The 26,401-nt window shown below is 31.4% G+C and overlaps 1 protein-coding gene and 2 long non-coding RNA genes across 9 annotated transcripts; 1 reads left to right on the forward strand and 2 right to left on the reverse strand.

Moving 5' to 3' along the window:
* Positions 1-317: 317 nt before the first annotated feature.
* LOC114415560 lies at positions 318-3,174 on the reverse strand. The gene has a single exon (XM_028380325.1). It carries the CDS (start codon positions 2,963-2,965, stop codon positions 2,627-2,629), a length of 339 nt encoding a protein of 112 aa, XP_028236126.1. The 5' UTR covers positions 2,966-3,174; the 3' UTR covers positions 318-2,626.
* Positions 3,175-13,883: 10,709 nt separating this feature from the next.
* Positions 13,884-14,713, forward strand: LOC114415566. Its single transcript, XR_003667372.1, has 2 exons — positions 13,884-14,322; positions 14,428-14,713. It is a non-coding gene; the product is annotated as an uncharacterized LOC114415566 (long non-coding RNA).
* Positions 14,714-20,126: 5,413 nt separating this feature from the next.
* Positions 20,127-24,416, reverse strand: LOC114415573. 7 transcript variants are annotated; one of them, XR_003667378.1, is made up of 6 exons: positions 24,240-24,416; positions 24,025-24,121; positions 23,711-23,936; positions 23,424-23,500; positions 21,208-22,998; positions 20,127-20,354 (listed from the first exon to the last, which is right to left on the reverse strand). It is a non-coding gene; the product is annotated as an uncharacterized LOC114415573 (long non-coding RNA). The 7 variants fall into 7 exon arrangements; XR_003667377.1 differs by having other exon boundaries at positions 21,208-22,202; positions 22,682-22,998; positions 23,424-23,936; XR_003667383.1 differs by having other exon boundaries at positions 21,208-21,442; positions 22,061-22,998; positions 23,424-23,936.
* Positions 24,417-26,401: the final 1,985 nt, after the last annotated feature.

Consider the following 26,401-nt stretch of genomic DNA (forward strand, 5'->3'; position numbering starts at 1 on the left):
CAAATTTCTTTAATTTATCAGAAATTAAAACAAAATATCAATGATAAAAAATTAAAATTATTGTTTTACTAGAGACTTATCATAAAACAAAAATTTATTAGTAATCTAAATGCAAAAATCAAATATTTATTAAGGATAAAAACATATTTAAGATAAAAGAAAATATTAATTAATTTTTTTAATCTTGGTGACTTATCGAAAGAAGTAATTTTTATACTACCTCGGTTCCTTTTTTATTGTTGAAGTTTTGGAGTTTTTTTTTTTTCTATTTAGTTCACTAATAACATCGATAAGCAAAGTTTTATGCGAAAATCAGATGAGAATATAAAGCTTTTATCGAATCGCACGCAACAATTGCTAGCAGGTAACAACTAATGTTTCAACAGGTACCACATATGTCTAGTTAAATGCGGTATTTGATAAGTTCACTTGACAGGTATCTTGTACACTTCCTACTATGATTTTTGAACATCAAAGGGCCTTCTTTTCAGAAATTGGTAGCTAATCACAAAATGCCATCTTCCCCGTTGAAGACTTTGAATGAATTGTATCCTGTAGAAGCTCAGAAGTTTAGGCAGAAAACTTATATATTGCACTAGAGACAGCAAATTCATCTAGAGACACTGCCTACACACAGACTAGGAATTTTGAAACAGAAGAAAAGAGAAACGAAATGAAAGCATAAAGAAATGAAATATTTGCTGCCACATTGAGGCAACATTAAATTCATGTAAATATTTAGAATGCTTAGCCAAGGTAGACCTCAAACTTGAGAAATGGTGAAACTGAACAATTAGTAGCACTCAGTAGTTCCAAAAGATTCATTTAGGGAACATTGACATTGAAGAATATCAAATCAATGGTCCTGTTTCAGCAGAAGATCCAACTATTTATATTTTACAGATTCTTTTAATAGAAAAAAAAAGTTAGTTGTAAAAGAGAGACTACATAGAATAAATGCAGGATAAGATCCTCGTGAAGAAATAAAATTGAAAACAAATAGAGTATCTCTCATCCCTCTACTTATCTGTCAGGAAAATTCTGCTTGAAGAACCCCAAAATGAGGCCGTAAAACCATGCTAAAGGCAAACAAATCTTCTTTATAGATGTTCTGGAAATTTTGCAGCTATAATGGTTGCTTTATTCAGCTAGACATTATCATGTTTGGATTTCAGCTCAAAACCTCCAAGTCTCCAACAAAACAATGGTTTGGACAAAAGCTTCAAGAGACCAGATTTTGCCCAAACTACATTCCAAACACAATATAATAAAATAAGTATTTAGTCTTCTGGTTGATGATTTAAATTGAGAGATTTATCAAGTCTTTCAAGGACAGGTCAAATAATGAAATCATACCAGGAAGAGAAACTTTAAATTTCTTTGGTATAAGAAAGGTATACATTAAAATCAAGGAAATGCACCCAGACATGTGCAAAATCATCCAAATAAAGTTCAAGGTGCAAGCTACAATCCTTTCTGAATCTCTAGGGTCAAACAAGTAAATAAAGTTCTAGATGAAATTAAAAAGGCTTATCAAGAATCAGAATGGGAAAGAAAAGAGTTTTTATTGAATAGTAAGAAAAATACAAAACATAGGAGAGAAAACTCTCCTCCAAGGATTTCCCCTTCACAAAGGATTTCTCCTTTCACTAAGAGCTAATGCTCAATTACAAATGATCCAAATCCAAATCTCCCCCATCCTTCTTCCCCTATTTATATCTAATAAACCCCTATAACTAACTAACTAACTAACTAACTTATTAATAGTCTAACTATGTTAACTAACTTTCCCTTCTCCTAATATCCTAACAGCACACAAATTAGTTCACTGAATATACAAAGGACATCAAGTTGATCCTCCACAGATTTTGGACATCAATTTTGTCCAAAACTGCTATGCAATATCCCTTCACATAATCTTTTGAGAAATATTTCCAAGGCTGTTATGATCACTGCTATGAAATGGAACTAGCTAGCTCAAATTCTTTAACCAAAGAATGTAACATTGCAGGGCTATAGATTTTTCCCCTCACAAATTCCAATTTGAAAAACTTTTAGAAACAGTCTACAACTGCAATTGCGGCCACAACATCAAGAGGTTTAAAGTCTCTGCAACCATATCGCTACTGCAATTGCAGCCACATCAGCCAAATTTGTTGTAATTTGCTGCAATATCAAGGATCACGACAGAAACCACAACTAGGACTGCAATTTAAAACCTTATGCAACAATTCCACTACGATACTTTTATCCATTTGACCTTTCGTATATTGTTCTCAATAATTTTCATTGTTTTTGCTCTTCAGAGATTGTTGGCACTATCAACACATCTTCAACATCTATATGCAGCAGCACACAAATTAAACCACATTCACACAATTCCCTTTAGCTTCACTGACCTATTCAGCTATAATGTCTCACCAAAATCACTCACGCCACACTCCATCAAGTTGCAGCATCACACACATATTTGGTTCATTCAGCCACAACATAAGGCAAAATCATCCACACATACCCAAATAACTTATTAAACAATTATAAAACTTTATTCTAAAAAAATAAATTAAAAAATCCACTTTCAGTATTTATTCAAAATAATAATAATAATCAAAAGCTAACACAAAAATCAAAACACTTGCAGCACAGGTCTCTTCCCGAGCCTTTTGATCTCCCTATCCATGTTGCCAGTAAGCATGAACCCGAACATCTTGAAGTCACACAAGAGGGACCAAAAGGGGTGTCTCAAATCCTCAGGGAAATTCCTCTCTACAAACAAGTGGCTATAAAAGGCACATCCATACCCAGAGAAAGGGACAAGGAGCAAGAACCACCAACTGAACAAGAGAGAGCAGAAGAATAAGAGAATGCTGAAGAGTGTTCCCGCGAAGTGCCAGCGCCTTGTGGAAGCCTTGGAGTGTTGGTTCATGTAAAAGGCCCAGAAATCTTCCAGGCTCCTGAAATTCATGGCTTGGAAGGAAATAAAATGAAAACCAAAAATTTTGAGGTGGGTGAGTGTGAATTTCGAGAGTGAGCTGAAAACGTTTCTGGGTGTTGTTGGAATTGTGGATTGGGAATCAAAGTTGGAATCTTGTTGGTTGAGGATACTGTATGGTGTTTCAATGACAACTGTCGACCGATACTTCAAACTCTGAAAGGTGAAGTGTTGTGTTCTGGTTGGTGTCAGTCTTGGTTTGTGTTTTTTTATTTTATTTTTAATTAGTGTCTCATGACAGTAATTAATGAATTAATAAATATTCTTTCCGAATTGAAATGAATGAAAAAAAAAATATTTGTAATAGAATAAGATATAAGTAAGTTTTAAGTTTGACCTATTTAATAATACTATATTTAAAATACCTTTTAATTAATTAGAGTTTATTCTAACAACATTCTCTTTGTTATCTTATGCAATTAAATATAAACGATACTTTAAAAAATTAATTAATTTTTTAATTGAGTCTATCAAAAGTAAATAACTATATTTATTTTTTTTAATTAGTGTAAATAGTGTTTATTCTTATATTTTAATTGGGAAGAAGTGTTTTTTTATTAAAAATTATGGTGGATTAAAAATAAATAGTTCTAAAACTTTATCCATCTTTATCCTGAATATCCTCTAACACCTGTTGTAGGATAAGTATTAAATCATTTTATATTTTTAGGATATTAAAAGCATTTATTTTTTATTTAATATTTTCTTTATAAGGTAGCAGGAAGAATTGGAAGAAGATTATAAGAAGATATTATATTACTAGCTCATTAAAAATTACAGAAATATTAACAATACACTCTATAATATATTCTTTTGAATATATTTTATTGTTAATCTATTTTTTAATTCTTTAATGACTTGTTATTGTTTTACTTTTTGTTTAATTTTTTTATAAAAACTATTGTCTTTTAAGGTATACAACTTATAGAAATGGCAATTTTACCCAAATCTTATCGTACTAATAGAAAATAGATAAGTTAACACACGCCCTCTATTTTTAATCTATTTTTATTTTTAATTATTTAATTACTTGTTATTGTTTTATTTTTTATAAAAACTCTTGTCATTTAATCTATAAAACTTATAGAAACGGCAATTTTACCTAAATTGATCTTATGGTACTAATAGAAAATATGTTTAATAGATAAGGTTACATATATATATATATATATATATATATATATATAGTTATTTTTTAAATATCTTAAAATATGAATTATTTGATCATCTTATTGATTTTTAATTTTTATAAAATTTTACACAAATAATCAAGATAATATATAATCAATTTAACAGTTGGTGTAAGTTCCATCAATGTTATTTGATCTCTTCCCATATTCATATAATAAATGAAATATATAATTATATGTTATTAACTATTAATTTAATTATTAAAATATAGTCTTGAATTCTAAGTAATATATACTTATTTAATTAAAATACTTAACATATATATTCAATTATATCTTTTGACTTTATAATATATATTTATAAACTAACTAGTATTAGTGTATCATTTTTTGGCATGTCATGGCGAGTAACAACACACATGAATGGCTATTTCAATAGCAGTATCCAAAATTTTTATACACGGACTCAGTTTATTATTTATTGTAACATTTAGAATCAAAGAGAGATATTTCGGATGAAAACAAAAATGCAAATGTGGTTCCTTTTTTCTCGAAACAAAAATATTTCTTTTACTTCAATCTTTGGACTAAAAGAACTAAAAAAATGATATGATTCAACCTCAACCAGGAAATAGAAAATAGGTACCCAACCTCACCTTCAATGGGAGTTAGGATTTCCTCCCTGTAACCTAACCTAATTAAATGTTCTACCACCAAGATGAATAATGAATATTTCTATTTCTGCAAACACTTAACACAACCCATACGGAAAAGTTTGGACGATTACGTCTTGTTGGGTTGAGCAATCTCAAATTCTCATACGAAGTCAATGTCTACCACCACTCATCCATTCTTTTCCCATTATCACATCAGTGTATTCATATTTTCCCTTGCAAAAATTATAAATTACAAAAAAAAAAAGTGATTAGTTAAGTTATCAGCAAAGCCCTAAATTAAAATATTGTGTTTATGCGAGCAATTCCTTGTGTAAATTCTTCAAATAGAGAAAGAATATCGCAAGACATAAAGTTGATTTTTCCCAACGAGATTTGTGTGTGGAAGTATCGTACGTATTGATACTTAACAACCTTTCAATAACAATCTTTTGATAACAGTCGTCTTTGCGCTTGCACATTGTCTTGTTATTCTCAATGAAATTACAGAACATTTTCATCAACAAGGGGATTATGAAATTATATAACAATTTCTTTGCACTTGCATGTATTATCCAATATATATGGCAGTTAAGTGTACACTTCACAAAAATAAAGTGCTTCTTGTGATTTTCTTTCTTGATATTTTCCTCCAAACTCTTCTTAACATTTTGTAAAATGATGGCCATGGTTTATTCATTCAGATCTCATAAACCCAACATGTATTCTTATATACAAGGTTAGTTTTGTAGTTTCTTAGTTAACAAAGCAAGTTAGGGGCTAGTATTATCCTACTCACCTCCATCCTCAATTTTGATAGCCAGGAAAACTCAGCCTTAACCTAATTAAAGTAAGTTTTTCCATTAAAGTCTAGCGGATTTGGACAGGTACCTATGGGTGCAAGTTTGTTTAATTATCGTGTCTAGTATCTTTATGGATATGTGGCCGGGTACATATATTTTCTCAAATGTGAACATGGAAACAAATTCTATATACCTTACTCATTGGCATCTCTATTAACTTATATTTATGTTTTTAAATTTTATGTTAAAGTAATATTCAATAGTAATTGAGGTAAAATGATATTGAGTTTAAATACATTTTCCTAGTAAATCTTAAATTTATTCATAAAAAATTGACCATAAACATATTACTTCTTGAGGATGTGTCAAGCTAACTTATATATGTTTGGAATGCTTAGAAATGATTTGAAGGATTTAATTCTAGAATACATTGAAAATTCTTTTGAAAATTTATTTTCTGAATGCGCTAATTAAACACTAATTTAAAATGAAATAACTATAAAAACGCTTAACTGTGTTAGGGATAATTCCAAAACAGTTACTAGTTTGTTAGTAGTTGATGGTGGTTAGTTAGTTGAGTTAGTCTATATATAGACATATGGTTACGTGTAACAATATATACAATACAGAATAACAGAAATTTCTTTCCAATCTTTCTCTCTCACAAGTTCATGTGTTTAGATTGATTTCTTGTTTCTTGTTTCTCCTATTTTTGCTCCAACAAATTGGTATCAAGAGCATTGGTTAATGATCTAGGGATCACTCATTCCTTTCATCTGTTTTCGTTTTGATTGTTGCTGCGTTCATGGGGCCAACTGGAGGAGCAAACTTTCCGGCGAACTTTCCAATGTTAGACGGCAAGAACTGGGATCGATGGAGAGTTCAGATGAAGGCATTGTTGGGATCACAAGATGTAAACGACATTGTGGAACAAGGATTCCCTGATCTTGCTGAAGGGGCAACTGAAGAACAACGCGCCACATTCAAGGACAACAAGAAGAAAGACTGTAGAGCTTTGGTTCTCTTACACCAGTGCATAGATGATGCACATTTTGAAAAGATCTCCAATGCAAAGAATGCGAAACAAGCATGGACAATTCTTGAAACTTGTAACAAAGGAGGGGAGCAACTGAAAAAGGTTCGGCTACAAACTCTTCGCCGCCAATATGAATTGATGCAAATGGAGTCAAATGAAAAGATAGCTCAGTTCTTTAATCGGATTATCTCTCATACCAATGCCATGAAGGCATGTGGTGAGATAGTTTCTGACCAATCTATTGTTGAAAAGATATTGAGAACGCTAACCCCAAATTTTGACCATATTGTTGTGGCGATCGAAGAATCCAAGAAGCTAGATGAGTTGAAGGTAGAAGACCTTCAAGGCTCACTTGAAGCTCATGAGCAGCGGCTCATGGAGAGATCCACAGAAAGGTCTGGTGATCAGGCTTTGTTTGCTCATAATTCTAAGAAAGGGAGCAATGGTGGAAGAAATGGATCTCGAGGAAGAGGAAGGGGCAGAGGTGGAAATTACAAGAACTCTCAATATCAAGATCAAGAAAGATCTGATCAAGACAAGTCAGAAAACTCAGAAAGAAGAAGTGGTAATAGTCAATGGAAAGGTGGAAGAAAGATAGTGGATAGAAATAAATTGAAGTGCTTCAACTGTGGAAAGCTTGGGCATTTCTCTACTGAATGTAGAGCCCCTCCCAATCAGAATGAAAGCAGAGGCAAGCAACATGATGAAGCACATTTGGCTAAAGAGGATATCGAGGTAAAGTCTGATGACCAACCTCTCTTGCTTATGATGACTACAAATTTTGATATGAGTAGCTGTGAGAATAATTGGTATATAGATTCAGGCTGCTCTAATCATATGACTGGAAATAGAAACTGGTTAATTAACTTTGATGAGAATAGAAAGAGCACAGTCAGATTTGCTGATAATAGATCAATTCAAGCTGAAGGAGTAGGTGATGTGTTGTTAAAAAGAAGAGATGGTAAGGATGCTATGATAACTGATGTGCTGTTTGTACCAAAGATGGATACTAACTTGATCAGTCTTGGGCAACTCCTAGAGAAAGGCTTCACCATAGGATTTCCAAAAGGCTTTCTGGAAATCTATGATCAGAATGAAAGGCTGGTCATGAGAGCAGCTATGGCTTCAAACAAAACCTTTCAAGTTAGTCTAACAGCAATGGAAACTCAGTGCCTGAATGCTACTTCTTTAAATGAGGAATCTTGGTTGTGGCATCAAAGACTAGGGCATCTTAATTTTAGAGATTTAGGAACCCTGAAATCAAAGAATATGGTTCTGGGATTACCATCAATTCAGACACCAAAAAAGATCTGTGACAATTGTTTGATCAGCAAGCAATCAAGAAATTCTTTCAGCTCCCATACTGCTTCCAAGGCCAGTGATTTGTTGCATGTTGTATATTCCGACGTGTGTGGTCCTTTTGATGCTGTTTCACTTGGAGGCAATAAATACTTTGTCTCTTTCATTGATGACATGAGCAGGAAAGTTTGGATTTATCTCATCAAACTCAAAAGTGAAGTCTTTACTGTGTTCAAACAATTTAAAGCACTGGTAGAAAAGCAATCAGGAAGGAAACTGAAGATCCTCAGAACAGATGGAGATGGAGAATTCAACACAAGTGAGTTTGACATGTATTGTACCAATCAAGGTATAGTGCATGAAGTCACTGCACCTTATACACCCCAACATAATGGGGTTGCTGAGAGAAGAAACAGAACTATACTCAATATGGTGAGAAGTATGTTGAAAACAAAAAATCTACCACACAGTTTTTGGGGTGAAGCTGCTACTACCGCTGTTTATGTGCTAAATAGGTGTCCTACTAAGAAGTTAGATTCGATGGTACCCGAAGAAGCCTGGTCTGGATTGAAACCTTCTGTCAAACACTTTAAGGTATTTGGCTCTTTATGCTATAAACATATTCCTGATCAGAAAAGGAAGAAGCTAGACAGCAAGAGTGAAGCAATGATCTTTATTGGCTACAACCCCACTGGTTCATACAAACTGTATAATCCAGTGACTAAACAAGTGGTGTATAGTAGAGATGTTCATCATGTGGAAACAGAAGCTTGGAACTGGTCTAAGGACAGTATTACTCCTATGACTAGTTTGAACCTGGATTGGGAAAATGACATTTCTGATGATTCAGTGAGGGAAGAGGTTGCTGCTGAGGTAAATCCCAATGCCTTAATTTCTAATGATGATCATTCACCTCCACGTCACTTACATGTAGAAAGACCACAAAGACAAAGGAATCTGCCATCCATACTTAAAGATTTTCAATTATATCAGGCAAGTTCAAGTACTGTGACTGTAGAAAATGACTTAGCACAACATTTGGTGCTGTTAGCTGATGCTGAACCCTTGAGTTTTGAGGAAGCAATATCAGATGGTAAATGGAGAGAAGCAATGAATGAAGAGATTAAGTCCATAGAGAGGAATGGTACTTGGGAATTGGTCAATTTACCAATTAACAAGACACCAATAGCAGTTAAATGGGTTTTTAAAGTCAAGCTGAAACCTGATGGCACAGTGGCAAAATACAAAGCCAGGTTAGTGGCAAAAGGCTTCATGCAGAAGGAAGGACTTGATTACTCAGAGGTCTTTGCACCAGTGGCTAGGCTGGAAACAGTAAGACTATTGGTAGCTATAGCTAGCTGGAAAAGTTGGAAATTATGGCAATTGGATATAAAATCAGCATTTCTAAATGGTCCTTTAGAAGAGGAAGTATATGTACACCAACCCCCCGGCTTCATCAGTAAAGGTAATGAGGAAAAGGTGTTGAGATTAAGAAAGGCACTCTATGGGTTGAAACAGGCACCTAGGGCCTGGAACAAGCGAATTGATAAATTTCTCTCTGACTCTGGTTTTGAGAAATGTTCAGTTGAGCATGGTGTGTATGTCAAGCTTACTGACCAGGATCAGGAGGCATTGTTCATTTGCTTATATGTAGATGATCTACTCATAACTGGCAGCAGCTCCAAGAGAATTGAAGAGCTGAAACAGAATCTGAAAAATGAATTTGAAATGACTGATTTAGGAACCTTATCCTATTTTCTGGGCTTAGAATTTCAGCATTCTGAGAAAGGTCTATTCATGCATCAGAGAAAGTACTTACTTGAAGTACTGTAGAAGTTTAATATGATGGACTGTAATGTTTCACTTACACCAGCTGAGGTGAATTTGAAGTTGGATAAGTGTGAAAATGAGGCTGCAGTGGATGGAACTGTATTCAGACAAATTGTGGGAAGTCTAAGGTATATTTGTCATACAAGACCTGAGTTAGCATTCAGTGTTGGGATGATTAGCAAATTCATGAGTGATCCTAGGCACTCTCACATGGTTGCAGCCAAAAGAATTTTGAGATATCTTAGAGGTACACTGAATATGGGCATTTTATTCCCACATCAAGATGAGAAGGTTAGACCACATCTTGTGGCTTATTCAGACTCTGATTGGTGTGGAGATGTTTTGGACAGAAGAAGTACCATGGGATATATATTCATGATTGCTGATGCACCTATATCCTGGAGCTCAAAGAAGCAAAGTGTTGTAGCTCTTTCAACATGTGAAGCTGAGTATATTGCGGCATGTTCAACTACTTGTCAAGCTTCATGGCTGTCTTCTCTGCTTCAAGAACTTGGAATCATTACTGGAATGGCTATTGAATTATTAGTAGACAGCAAATCTGCTATTGATCTAGCAAGGAATCCAGTCTCTCATGACCGAAGCAAGCACATTGAGACTAAATTTCATTTTTTGAGAGATCAAGTGGCTAAAGGAAAGGTTAAGCTAGTGCATTGCAGAACTGAGGTTCAGCTAGCTGACATAATGACTAAGGCTTTGAAGGCTGACAGATTCAAGGAGCTGAGAAGGAAAATAGGCGTTCAGAATTTGGAGGATTAAGAAGTTTTGTTCAGTAAATGTTGCTGTAATGTTCTTGTTGTTGATTCACTGTTTTTGAATCAAAGGGGGGTGTTAGGGATAATTCCAAAACAGTTACTAGTTTAGTTGATGGTGGTTAGTTAGTTGAGTTAGTCTATATATAGACATATGGTTACATGTAACAATATATACAATACAGAATAACAGAAATTTCTTTCCAATCTTTCTCTCTCACAAGTTCATGTGTTTAGATTGATTTCTTGTTTCTTGTTTCTCCTATTTTTGCTCCAACAAACTGAAAATTTATTTCTTGTAGTTTTATTGACAAATTAGGTATCCATTTTGCTAATTTGCATGATAGAAGAACTGGAAAAAATGAACTTACATACATATTGACTTGCTTTACTAAAACGGAAGAGCCAAAGAAGCTACAACAGTTTGATGATTGTCATTTACAAATGGAGGTGTCCAAAGAGAAAAGAAAAATCTATATAGAAATATGTAAAAGAATAGGCAGTGAAAAATCCAAAATAAACATCTTATATTGTTGACATTTGATATAAATAGAGGTAAAATAAAAATTTTGAAAAAATTACTATTGAATATAAAAACTAGAAAGAGGAAGAGAAGAATATGAAAAATACATTAATATAAAATAGAATATGAAAAAGAAAAAAAAGATTCTAAAGAAATATAACTAATATTCTTTAAAATAATCAAAAAGAATATTAAATTCAAATAAATTATAGATAGAAAAAAGACTTAAAAAGGAGGATTTGAAATGCGAGATCTAAAAACATATCTTTTCGTGGCTTTGGCGGATCTCTTGATAGAGATCAATCGTTTTTTTTTTTTCAGATGCAATGATATTTCCTTTTTTTTATTTATTCTAGTTATTGACACGGAAATGAGTGAAGAAGATTATAGATCAAATTAAGTATTAAATATACTGAGATGGGACTCACCGCGTAAGTGTAGTTGCACCAATAAGTGAGGGAAGAATTTTAATCTTTAATTTGTAGTGTCCCGTGTCATGTGAAGAGAGTAAAAATGGATGTCTATTTTTTTTGTAACGGTCAACTTTTTTTATTCACCAAAAAATAATTTTAACAAAATGCAAATGATTTTTTATATTTTTTCTTACAATTTTTTTATTTTAAAATCTAAGCGGAACGGTCGATGTGTATGCACAGATAACCATTTTTATTATAATAAATTTAATATATTATATCAATTATTACTATTATACATTATCGTATATATTAATTATAATTTAATAACTTTTTTTTTCTAAATAGATATCTATCTCTATACAAAATGATCAAGTCATTTATTGTGCATATATATCTAAATGTCAAATCTCACTTTATTTTATATATATGCGTTTGCAAAATCTTGAAATGGTAACATTAATATATTATGACATAAGTGTTTCTACCAATAAATTACTTGGCAAAAAAGTAAAAATAAATAATTTATATTTATTTATATATATTTGGATAAGACATTATAAGTTAAATATATTGTAACTAATTGTCTTATATATAATTGGCATGATATTAATTTATATCATGCATGTGTCTAATTTACTTTTTTTTTCTCAGTATTATTATATCAATTGTCTATTTTTATCTTACTTTTATGTTTATCTTTTATTTATTGGTGTATAGTTTTCTAAGGATTTTATTTTTTTTATATTAAAGTAAGATATGTGACGAAGAAAAAGGTTAAATTACTCATCTGGTCTCTATAATTTTACGATTCTTATCTTTTTAGTTTCTATAATTTGAAAGTATTTTTTTTAATCCCCATAGTTTATATTTTAATTCTCTTTTTTAGCCCATGTAGTTTAAAAATGTTCTTTTTAGTTCTTATAGTTTGTATTTTAATTCTCTTTTAGTCCATATAGTTTGAAAGTGATATTTTTAGTTTTTATAATTTGTATTTTAATTACCTTTAAGTTTTTATTACAAAAAAATATATAAAAATAATTAGCTACAACTTAGTTATAAATTATCAATTATTTTTTTTATTACAAATTATCTTACAATAAATTAGTTACGAATTATTTGCTAATATTTTTGTAGTTAATTGTAATTGATAATATTACTCATGTTAAAGACTAAAAGAGAATTAAAATATAAATTATAAGAACTAAAAAAATCATTTTCAAAACTATAGGAACTAAAAGAAAATTAAAATGCAAGTTATAGGGATTAAAAAAACCACTTTCAAACTATAAGGACAAAAAAATAAGAATCGTGAATCTATAGAAACCAAATGAGTAATTTAACCTATTAAAAAAATATATTAAATGAATATAAAAAACTCTAAAAATAATGATTATCTTAAGTTCTCAACTTTTTTGTAATTTTAATTGTAAGAAATTTGTATAACAATGAAAAATAATCAGTTAACCCCTCTCTCACTCTCTTTCTCTCTCCATATATATATATATATATATATATATATATATATATATATATATATATATATATATTTAAAATAAGGATAGTATTATGTTGAAACAATTAATTAGTTCAAATTTATCTAAATATACAAATATATCAAGTTTTTTTCTCCTTTTTCAAAATTCTTTTTTATTTTATTTTATTCTAATATAATTTATTATTGAATTAAAATCATTATTGAACCGTAGTACTATACCAAAGAAAAAAGGTATAACCAAAAAATTCATTGCAACTTTATCTGAACCTATATGTAAATATTCTAATTTATACAATTGATAATGATTAGAAATATATAAAAAACTTAAACCCTTAAGTATTAACTTGAGTTTCTATGACATAATATTTAATTTTATTATATTTTCTATTTCCTAAAAGCTTTTTAGGATATTACATGCTGATGTTTTAATTGCTTACATAAATTGATTTTATAATTCTTTCTTAACTTTTTAAGAGGAAAAGTCACAGTAAAAATATTTTACAAAAAAGAATCTATAAAATTATTTCTTTGCGCTACTATATTGTTGATTAAGTAAATTGATTCATGATCCCAAGTATAAATCCAAAATGTCAAATTTATTCTATAAATTGATTTAGTACAACTAAATCAACTTATTCTTGATCGAATTGAAAAGAGAGACATCATCTTGCTCTTGAGTAAAATTTACACTTATGTCCATTTTTTCTGTTTTCGTTACTAATATTACAAGAAAGAATATTATTTTCGATCGAGAAACATTTCATCGGAAATATTTAAATTACTGACCGAATTTACCACAGAATTAAATTCCGTAAAAAAAATTTGAATTAATGACTTATGATTTTTGCGTGGGAAAGTTGAAATTTACAATGGATTTTACCGACGGAACATGCATCCGTCACAAAATAAAAATTTCTCAAATCAAATACAAGACAACCCTAACCATCTGAGTACTCTTGTTTCACTCGCTTAGTCACTCCTTCTCAGTCTGTCATTCACTCCGTCATCACGCTGACGTCTCTGTTGCGGCCAAGCCTCCGTCACGGCCACAACGTCCTCTGCGGGCCCACATACAGGTAAGGATTTGTATCTTATCCTTTGGCTTTTGGGTGTTGTAATGTGTTGCACAAAAGCTACATTCCACTTGTCTCCGCCGCACATGGCTGAATCCCACAGAACCCAACCCTCTCGCCGGCAGCCCAGTTGTGCCTGTAGAGTCACGCCCCGTTCTCGAGTGAAACGTCGCGATCCCGTTTCTGTCCCTAGTGGTCTCATCAGCCCCTCTGCCGTCGCAGAAGGACGAGCGCCCGCCGCTGCAGCAACAACAACCCCGCTGCACCGTTTTGCTACGAACCACCTTCGTTGGTTCCTCATTGTAAGGTTTTATTTCTTATATAAACGAATTTCATTTTCAATGGTTGTAATGAATTTATGAAAATCACGAGTATATAATATGGTGGAGGTTTTTTCTTTTAATCAGGTAAGGATTTCACTCACCTACTCTGGTTCACTCTTCATTGACAATTGCGTTTCGCTCTGACTTATCTGTGAGCAATCTGTAGGTCTGTGCTCTATACTCACCCCTCTTTTCTTTTTTATTTTTGCTGTAACTTCTTTCATTTGTTCTCACTTCATTCCTCTGTGTTGTGCTGCCTCTACATTCTTTTTATGCTCGTTGATTCTTGTTAATAATTTGTTAATCAGATTAATAATAATTGGGTGTATAACATACGAGTTTTGATCATTAATGATGAATATATTTCTAATATTTAGTAATTCGTTTTTACTATTTTTGAGAACTTATATGTGTGCACTATAAGTTATTTTCATTGAATCTATTATATTTAGTGAATTGGTCATCCCATCATGTCCTACTTCATTATACCAGGTTTTCGATAAGCCACTCCGCGCCACTATCCAAGATTAACTACCCTGAGGCTAAGTTGAATATACAATAGATATTACCAAAAAAAAAATACTTCTAAAGTTGAACAATGAAACTAGACCTTAAGAAAAACTTGTGTCCCATCTTGTCACAAATAGACATTCAAAATGCCAACCATTTGACAGTATAGCACTGTTGATAAGGGGATTTACCTCTTGGTGAATAACCTGCTCTACCTAACCTATAATTCTTCCAAGCTGTGAATTGACCCAACGTAACACCAATTTTCCAGATTTTGTCTCAATCTATCACAAGAAAAAGGGGCAAGGACCAAAGTTTAGAATAAATAAAATAGGTCTATTGGATATCCTAGCTAGCTCGTATTATAATGGGACAATAGCAGATGGTGCCTCTGTTCTGTTTACTTAATGCTTCATTTTCTTTTATTAGCATTGCCTTCCGTAATATGCTTCCTCTAATCCGTTAGCTCCATTTAATATTGTCGCGGTTTGGAGTAGCTAGCTGCTTGCCGTTTGTAAATACACACTTTATTTGTCCTATCACGTGTGGAGTTTTTTTCTTCTTAAACTGTGCTATGAATTGATCAATGTGCCAAGAAAGCCTCTTTCAATTATAATTAGTTTGATGTTTTATGTTCTAAAAAGTTTCATTTAGTGAATTATAATTAGTTTGATGTTGTCATTTAGCTACTTCAAAGTTAAGAAGCTTCTTCTGCTTCCTGTAGTAATCTTCCAACAGATTACACTACAAGAGACAAATACCCCCAAAAGTTTAGTACAAATAATAAGCACATTTTTTTCCAGCAAAATAATCTTTTTTTAAACTAAACCAAACACATGCTAAAATGGAAATAAGAGAGAGAGAGAATATATAGTCACCTCCTTTGCATGACTTTGGTCATGATCATCCTCCAATTGTTTTGTTGTCCTGGAGCTAGTCATAAGAATATATTCTTGGTAAGCATTAAATTTCGAGTTCCTAGATTCTTTTTCATTAAGTCCTCTTCTGAACTTGAAATTCAGCACCAGATCAACATGAGCAATGTGGTCAAGAATCTCCTGAGAAACATCACGACATTTTTTGAGAGTGAATAAAATTGAAAAATTATGAGCAGTTCATGTCATGATTTTGAAAGATGAAATGAAACAACTTACAGCTTGAATCCTTGTTCGAGGGAATCCATCAAGAATGAACCCAGTTTGGCCTCTTGAGTATCCATCCTCCAATCTCTTCGATAGTAGCCCAAAAATAATATCATCAGGGACAAGTTTTCCATGATCCAAGGAATGTGCTATCTGCATTGGAAGAACCCCGTGTCACACTCATATTAGTTAAGAAAATAATTTTGCTACCCATTACCCTAATGGTATTTTTGGACTTTAGAGCAGAGGAAAAAATTAGGAAAAAGAGATGAGTAATGATGTACTTTCTTTTGTTTAATAAAAGAGAATGAAAAAAGTGAAAAGAAAAGAGAAAAATTGATTTTTAATCGTAAAAGTTCAATTTTTTCTTCTATTTGATCTTCAATTTATATTTAAATTTTAAAACTTTCTCTCTTCCCTCCCTCATCTTCTTTTATATTGATTGGAATTTTATACTTTGTCATTTAAATATTCATTTGTTTCTCAATAAATGAGAGTATAAAAATCCAATCAAAAGAATAAATGACAAAGTATAAAATTCCAATCATAATTCATAATATTTGGTAGATATGTTGATTTTTACAAAAAAAATATATGTTAAAAGTCATTCAGTCAAAAAAAATCTTAAAAGTCACATAAAAACCAGTGTAATAATGATTTTACAATGTAAGTGCATGTATTATTTATTCAATCAATAACTATTAATTTTCTAATAAACTTTGAATCAAATAAGCTTAACTAAATTCTTAATAATAAGAACTTTTGCTTCCAGTGTTTAACCACTAAATAATTTAGAGGATAAAAGTGGGCAGAAGAAAAATACTAGTACTGTTTGAGAAACTAACTTGACGACCAAAATTTTTTAAAATGCAATTAATCTGATGATCAGTATAACTTCGAAGGATTCTTTTTATGTTCTAAAAAGTTCCATTTATGTGTCTCTTGTAGTTCCATTGGACTTAATCTGAACTAACTTGTGTTGCTTTTGCATCAAGTAAGAGTACGGTAAAAATATTTCTTTCATTGATATAGTAGAATTGAATTTTAATTTACTTGAATAACATTTTAAATTTAAACCTTGTAAATTTAAACCTTATATATATATATATATATATATATATATATATATCATTGGCAGAGAACTAAATATATTTCGTAAATGACAGATATTTAAAGTGGTTGTTATACATTTGAAACATTATTATATATTTAAAATAATTTATTTAATAGTAGAATTTATGTTTATTTTTTTCATACAAAATTTACTTTCGCTACTTAGAAACACGTACTCTCTAAATGTGATTAGTCTCCAATGAGTTCATGTCTCTAATTTGAAAAAAAAAACATTTATTATCCATCATCATTATACTTTATATTTTTTAAAAAATATATAGATAATCAGTTATAAACTTTTTTCTTTCTCTTCTACTGTCGTATGTTCTATTATTCATGTTAGTTGAGGTTTTTTTTTATTTTAGTTACTTGAAATTTTGTTTTCTAAATGTGTTAAGTATATTTGTGATTGTAGTTATACTTGAGATTTTTTTTATGTCATTTTTTTCACCTAAAGTATGATCATAATTTTTGCTACTAATAATAGAGATCACTTTAAGATTATGTGAGACTAAACATGAATGTTCCTATTTTTGAATAAATATTATGAACAATATTCTTTGGAATCATCGTTGGATATACGATAGATATTATAGTGATAGAAATTGTTTGAAAGATTCTTTTGGCGAGGGGATTGACCAGTTTGCAAGTAAAGCTAGCCAACATGATTATTATGACAATGATAGGGATCAGATGTCCTTGTGTTAAATGCAATTGTACTAGGATTTTGGATGATAGGGTTGTCAAGGTTCACCTTTACAAAAATAGATTCAAGTCTAATTATTGGATTTGGACTGATCATGTTGAATACATGTCGCATTTGAACTTTTCCGATGGATAGCAAAAATCTGTCTGTTAAAATTTCCTACTATCATCTTTTCGACGAATTTTTGTTCGACAAAATTCCTTCAGAAATTTATAATTAGTAATGGATTTTAGGTGTTTCTAACGAATTTTGACGGTCAAAAATACGTTTTCTTTAGTGTAACCATAAACTCTTAGCATGCAAACTTCAAATGTTTCATCTAATTAATACACAAAAATAAGAGAGAATGTTTCATCTAATTAATACACAAAAATAAGAGAGATTAAGAAAAATGAAAAAAAAATGAAAATTAATCGAAAGCAAAATGAAAATGAAAAATTAATTAGAAAGCAGTAATTTTGGGGTTGAGGCAATGGAGGATAAGGTTCCGATTTAAGAAATACATGCATGCAAGGTGGATTTGTATATTTAAACCGACAATAATATTTTAAAATATAAAATTAACTGAATTGTTGTGGTTAAGAAGAGGAAAGTGGGATAGTATGATATTTTAAGATAAAAAATTTGGTAGTTCCAATATTTCTTAAGTTTTAAACAGAAATGTGTTAAATTTTTGCAAAATATATATATTTTTAAAAAAGAAGTGAATATAGAATACAAATTAAAGAAATTATCATAATTTTAAAAAAGAAAAAAAGAGAGAAACACTCCAATATGACAGATATAAGATCTGGAGAAAGAAGAAAAAAGAAAAAGAAATGAGAGAACAATAAGAAAAATGGTAAAAATGAAAGAGTTTTTTTTTTATTACAACAAAGAAAAATAAATTTGAAGTTATCATTATGTTTTACTAGCATAAACACAAATATGATAGCGACTGTATGTCCACGTTTTAATTATAAATTTATATTATTATGAGTTGATGTGTTTATTAATTTTAATTTAATATGTTTTCTAAATACATGTACATTTATATATGCAATTATTTTATTTCTTATACCTCAACTATTTATAAACATGAAATTAGTTTCATACTTTGTTTTCCATCACTTCTTTTTGGTGTTGTTGTCTTTTATCCTTTTTGTTTTATTTTTCTCTGATCCCATTCAAATTAAATTTCAAAAAGCCAGAAATTATCATTTATAAATCAAATTTAATTTTTAAAATTTCCCTAACATTTGTTACTCACCTTTAATTTTTAAGGAGACAAACAATTAAAAAAACTGTTTAAAAAGGAAAAAAAATTAAGTTGAAAACAAAAAATGGGAAGTTCTAATTAATAAATTTGTAGATTTTTAAAATTAACAATATGGGTAGTTTTATATTTCAGTAGATGAAAATGATAAGTAAAAAGAAGCAAAACAGAAATTAGTTATTTTGTTGCTCTCCTTTGTTTTTTTTTTTAAAAAAAATTAAGACAATTAAAACTTAACTCCCTCTGTTTATTTTAAAGGGAGACAAATTATTTTAAAAAGTTGTTTAAAAACTAGAAAAAAAAATCAGTAAGTTGAAAACCAAAAAGGAAAAGTTCTAATTATTAAGCTGATAGATTTTAAAATTTTAAAGTAATGAACAGATTTAATTAATAAACTGAGATTTTTTTTTTAATTTAAAGACACGCTTGTATGTTTGTATTTTTATTTCGTTATTGCGCTAAAATTGATATATTGTAACACTTTTCTTCTGGTCAAATGTCGTCTAATTTTGATGTGTATGTGTATTTGTATTTCTATTGCATTAATTTGCATAGAAATATACTATAAAAAAGAGTTTATTATTTTCACATATAAAAAAATTAGAGAGATGGTATATGTTATGAACCAAAATACACACGAAAAGCAAGAATAAGGGATTTGACAAATCATGACCCTTAACACAATACGTGGGCAGTTTAAATGATAACCAAGTAACCAATCAAAATTCAAAAATTCAAAATAAGTGTCATAGTTTTAAATGTATGGACAATGATTTGCACCTCTGTGACCACTTATTATTCCCATTATCATGTTCGAATTGTTTATGATAGTACCACCTTATGAAGGATATTTATGTAATATTTGGCTTTTAATGATGTTTGGCATAGGAAGGAGCTTCATACATTTTTGCTACTCTACACATAATCAATGAAGTTTGATTTTCACGCCCCAGTTTAGAGGTACTTTCAATGTGAATTTTAAATAACAAATTAATCTAGGATTTGCTATACATTCAGCATCTTTATCAAGTTGCAAGGAAATCTGTGGCAATTGGTAGAATTGAAGCTACAATTAGAAAAATAACCAGTGTAATATTAACATTTAATAATAAGCCTAAAGCACATCAATAGCACAACACTATCCAAAAGTAATAATAAGTAAATAATTTTACTTTTACAAAAAAAATAGGATGATCAATCTACCTTTTTACTTCCGCTCACATTGAGTGTCTCTGCAATGTTAAAGGAGGGTGCATCTTCCCACAACCTAATGAATGTCAAACACCTAGCGTAGCACCAATGAAACCATTGTTACCAAATGAAAAATGTTAAGTTACACATTGTTAATTTGTTTGGCATGATGTTGGGGAAATATTGACATCTATTTTGGACAATTATTGTTGGTTGGTGCATTGTTCAGGTGCAAATTACAACCTCCATGAGGCCTGAATTGTGATCATAAGAATGATCATCCACACGAAAAATATAAATTGTTGTCACTGCCAGATAGGTATTCCTAAAAATATGAAAGTCCAGACTAGTGTAGAAAGTGTATTCTACGACGGTCCAAATAAGTTTTATACGACGGTTATGAATCGTCTTTAAATCTAACATCGTGGAAACCATAATGGTTAAAAAAATCGTCTTAAAGAAGACATATTTCTAAAATAATTCTTAACTAAAAATTATCTTAAAATGAATTTCTTTAAGGAAAAATTAAAAAAATTGATAATTCTAAGACGGTTCTTTCAAAAACCGTCTAAGAAAATATATTTTCTAAAATGGTTCTTAGAATCATTTTTAAAAAAAAATTAAAAATTGATGATAATTCTAATACGGGGTTTTTTAAAATCCGTCTTAGAAAGTAGACTTTGATTCAATGGGTGAGACTCGTTGAATTAAAAAAAAAAAGATAAATACAAAGAAAAAGGGAGTTATATATAAAATTAGTATTGAAATCTGTGCACTACATGAATTTAAAAAAAGTAAAAAATATAATAAATTGAATAAAATAAATAAATAAATTAAAAAAAATTATTCAATTGACACATTATGAACTGAACAATTTTAATAATATTATTGATAAGAAGGAAAAGAAATATAAGAGTATAAATATAATTTTCAAAATAAATGATTACTTGTTGCAGGTGAAGTTATGACAAGATCCTTTCCATTTGGTTGGTGGAGGACCAAATCCTTATTCATTGAAGCTCTCAGACTCTGGCCAAATTCACGTGTCTAATACTCCCACAATTATGTCACTCTTTGTGGTTGCTCTTTTCACATTCTGAGGAAGGCCTACAAAGTTCCACGACCTTGTTGTGTGAAGACAACTGTTCTTGTTTGGGAAAACAGAGATAACATTGTCCATTTCTGTTGCAATTCCAAAGTAATTAACACTATGCTTTATCTTCCATAACATATAATGAATAATTAAGAAAAATAGTTGTGTGGAAAGGAGATTATAGTACATGCCATTCTTTTTGCCTCCTCTTTTGTTAACTTTATGACAAATGCATTAAAGTTCTTGCAGTTGTGAAGTATAACTTCGAGTTGGAAGTCGCTGGATACATGCACATTTGGATAGTCAATCTTACTTTACTTTTGGATAACGAACAAAAATAATTAATCTAGCTCTATTCCACTATTGCAACAATTAAGTTAAGCATTGATTTCTTTATTCAGTAACAAAGATATTAAAGACAAGGTTGGTTTATCCTGTATTGATCCATAGAAATGTTGATTTCTCCTCAGCATTTCACATTTAATATAATGTATTTCATGGTGCTTCAAATAACTAACCTATATACTTTCAGAGGCATACACCTACAATCCTATCAATACTATAAAGCATGACACTACTAAAACTAACAATTTAAACAATAAAAAAAAAGCATAGTTCCTTACTTTGACGTGCAGCAAGGTGTCCCAAGTGTATATTACATCAAATGTATTCTCATGATATATTAAGCAGTCTAAGAATAAGCATACCAAGTCCACCAATGCTCACAAAGCCTGGGCCATACTTCCGTTCATATTGTGAAATACTCTTGTGGCTATATTCAACTCGATCCAAGAAGCACTGAAAACCCGTATCATCTTGTGACCTAACTTTCTGCCATATCTAGCAAATCTATGCAACAAATATATTATTGTACAAAAATATTGTCTGACAAATGGTAAGTAGAAATTATGGATAACACTCACAAGAAATGGAAATCCCTGACAAAAAGAGAGATATAAAACCCCTAATCAATAAATAAAGTATTGAGACCAAAGAACCTAGTTTCAAACATAGAGTAGCTTGTGTACAAGGTTATTTATATTATCTTGTTTATTGACACCAAAGAACATAGTTTCAAACAACAATAAGGTTTGTCAATAAATAAAGCAGTTGTCTCTTTCTCCTTCAAACCCCTGATCAACTGAGACATATTTTTCCATATTCTCTAAATTAAATAATTTAACCCATAAATTGGATAAAGCACATGATATATACATGTTTGATAAAAACAACATGGACACCTAAGACTAGAGTTCTTCATCCTCTGTTTTATATGATTTCAGCTTAATCAGTGTTCTCTAAATTCACATTGATCTTGAAAAACTAACCTTATATTTGCAAGAAGTTGACTTTTGTAGTTGCTTGATGCCTCTGCCTTCCTTCTTTCTTCTAGGTGACTGATCAGTGATGCTCTAAGTTTCATTTCCTTTGATACTCCATTAGTCAGTATCAAAATGCAAACACACCCAATGACAATAATACCCGATGATGCAGATATCAGAATACTCCATTTCCTTTACTCCATTAGTCAAAGACTTAAGTACAGTGGGGTTTACTCCTTACATAAGGCCAAAACAAGTGAATGTTTATGACAAATACCAGAGTTTGAGGTTGCCAGCATCCCATTCACCCTTTACTTGAATAACTAATTAAGGATAAAAAGATATTAATAAATTGGTACAATAGCTTAAAACATGTGTCACAAATTTATTAAAACAAATGACTACATGATAAGCATACATATAGAAGTTATCTTGCTCTCTGTACCAAACTAGCTACTACTGCAAATCAGGACAATCAGTACCTTATATGCCAAACTAAATTAGATCTACGATAAAACTTAATTACTTAATTTGAAAAATCATGTGGTTTTCTCGCTACATGATTTTCTCATTATGACAATATCACTGTCTTTAACCTATTAATTCTACCTATATGTAATGTCACAAATTTTGTCAAATCAATTACCTGTAATGAAGATAACATTTGAGAATTGAGTTCAGTTTTGAATTAATTCGACCCCATTATACATTCATTACCCAACAAATAAAATGAAAAAAAAACACTCACTTGCAAATGACTTTTCACTTCATCATTTGTAAGGCCTTCCACCTACATCAATTCTCTAATTTGTTTATGAGTGGCCACTGCAAAACAAAACCATTTAGGTACACATTGATCCCACACATGAAAAGATCCATAGTTTCATGAGACCAAGAGTCAACTCTAGCGTTGTTCAACAACCACATTCATATTGATATAAAGAAGCAAAAAAATATGATGAACAGTGCAATATCCTATGAGTAGGCCATTTCCATCTACATAGAGTGGCAAAGACATAATGGCCAGAATCGTACCGAAGGGTAGAAAATGCGCTACCACTTTCTCATGTTCCTTCATCCTCTTCAATCTCTTGAGCTCTGCCTTGATCTCTTCAGCTCCATTAAGCCTTAGACCAAGTTCGAAACCAGAGGTCAACCCTTCCATGTCGTAGATATCATATATTTGCCTTTTGTTTCAATATGAGAGAATCTCATACGCTTCGCATATTCGTTGAAAGTTCTCCGTAGCAAAATCCTTCATCTGGTAATAGAAGAAAACAAAATGAATGAAGAAATTGCAAACCAAAATGAATTACTGAATTAGCACAGTGATAGAGAAAGAAGAATACATGAGGAGCTTGGTATTTATCGGGCTGATAAATACAAAAAGGTTTTGGCAGGGCCTGACATTGGAATGCACATTTCTACAATTGCGATAGGTGATTTCTACAATTGCAATTGTGATTGTAACGTCGATTGGGTTCGAATATAAGAATGAAATCAACGCAAAAAGGGTAAATCAAATAGGGTTTTGTGAAGTGTTGAGAGAGAGAGAGTAACTGACCTAACTAGTGAATGGTGAGGATAGTCTTGTTCAGTTGAATCAGTAGGGAATGATTCGGTGGTGCGAGGTCAAGTAAGCTCTTCGATGGGGACAAGTTACCCTTACCCTTCTCTTTCTCTTTCTCTTCCGCTTCATCTTCCTTTTCTTCTTCATCTTCAACGTCGTCTTTTTCTTGAACATTCTCCTTCCAAGTCTAAACCCCAAATACCCCCCCCCCACCCCCTCCAGAACAAACGCCACCACCCCTAGATCCCGCCTCCATCGTCTCCACCACTCCACGACCATCAATCCCAATCCCCAAATACCCTTCCTCCCCACAAAAAAAAAAAACAACCACATAACCCCACCCTCAAACACCACCGTCGCTATAAGTACCACAAGCCAGTTCCCCGCAATGGCGGCGTCATCACCTCCGACGGCACAGACTGCACAGACCCACGTCATCCTCCGCCAGAGAGAGAGAAAACGAGAAAAGTGAAAGAGAGAGAAAGCGAGAATAACAGAGAGAAATAAAGGACCAGTGTGCTACCGATAAGATGAGAGAGAGAGAAAAAAAAAGCAAGAAAAAGTATAACCATTCAAAGACGGTTTTGTAAAACAGTCTTTGTAGAGAGTTCAACTACAATGATTTTTTTAATAACCGTCCTTAAACTTACAACTTAACTACGATATTGTCATCCCATTATCTTCAAAGACAAGTTCTACCAAATGACGTTATTGGCGCGTCATAGTAAATAACATTTATAGTAGAGTAAAAAAAATAGTTATTGCTCAATCATCAAGCACTATAAGGAAAACCCAAATTGCTAAATGAATGCACAAATATTCAAAATTAATGTTTAAAATAGAACCTTTTAAACAATCAGGAGCTAAAAAGTTACACCAAGCTAGTCAATCACTTAAACGTAAGCGAAATATCTCAAACATATAAAGTAATAAACCCATTGAGCATTATCACAAGTTTTTGGATTCTTAGGCCTAATTTAGTTCTCTTATTCATCACATAAAACATACTAAGTTGATTAATTTTATATATTGTTATAGATAATCGTAAGCTTTTGAGGTCTAAAAGTACTTCCTCCCACGGGTGATCAATTGAATCGAAAACGTTCATGATCCTGCAAAAAAATATTATTGTTGATGAAGAAAAATTAGTTTTAAGAGAACATATCACACAAACACAAAGATGACCACAAAAAGAGAAGCATTGAAGCAGATCATATAAGATATGAAAGTAACCTTGGATATAACTAGAGGCTTCTTTGGCAACAAACATTTCACACAAAGGAAGAGAAACATTGAAGAAACAACATTTATCCAATTAAGATATGCGAAAGATTGGCTTCCCCACCTTTTCAACCAACATTTACCCGTCAAAAAGAGAGAGAAAAATTCAATATTTTGTCCAAAAAAAAAATCTGCATTGTAAAAGAATGTTAGTGCATAGTTATAGAGCTCCAAACTGTAGTGGGAACATAGTCTTTAGAACAATGCTTTGAAAACCTAGAAGCCAAAATTTGAATAAGGAAAATGGCATCAATGTAGAGTGTAGAATAATTGGATGAAATGCAGACCATGTCGTGGTGAGAGAAATAAATCACTATCAAAAGAATCAGCAGCCCCCAACAACCTAATCTCGTCCCTCCCAAACGTTATTTTGAACTGCCTAACACACATCCCTTATTTCCACACCCTCTTCTCTTCTTCCCCATCCACATCAACCTTGAGAACCCACTTGCCCTCACCCTCGTCATTTTTCTTTTCATTATCAGAGAGGATCCACTTTGAGGAAGGCGTAGGAAGTGCTCTTGTAATTAGAGAGGACCCATTTTCCATTGCGAGCTTTTTGGGGACGAAGGGTTTGTGGTTTGACAAAAGAAGAATGATTGTGGTTTAATAGAATTTGTGATTTGATTTGAGAGCTGGATTGAAAACTCATGAGAAGAGGGAGAGAGGAAGGAGGTTGAATAGAATGTGAAAACTTACGGACGTTGGAGAAAAAGAAAAATGTTTGAACTTTGAAAGTGAGTCTTAGGGGGGTGTATTGGATTAAGATTTCAAAGGATTTTAAAAGACTTTTTTATGATTAAAAATTCTTGTGGTATTCAATCAAGACTTTTATAAAATATAAACAAATCTTGTGGTATTCAATTAAGACAATA

The sequence above is a fragment of the Glycine soja genome, chromosome 1, assembly GCF_004193775.1.
Source record: "Glycine soja cultivar W05 chromosome 1, ASM419377v2, whole genome shotgun sequence".
Classification (NCBI taxonomy): domain Eukaryota; kingdom Viridiplantae; phylum Streptophyta; class Magnoliopsida; order Fabales; family Fabaceae; genus Glycine; species Glycine soja.

Excerpts from the sequence above, each read along its gene's own strand:
- LOC114415560 (XM_028380325.1), bottom strand. The coding sequence starts at position 2,965 with ATGAATTTCAGGAGCCTGGAAGATTTCTGGGCCTTTTACATGAACCAA.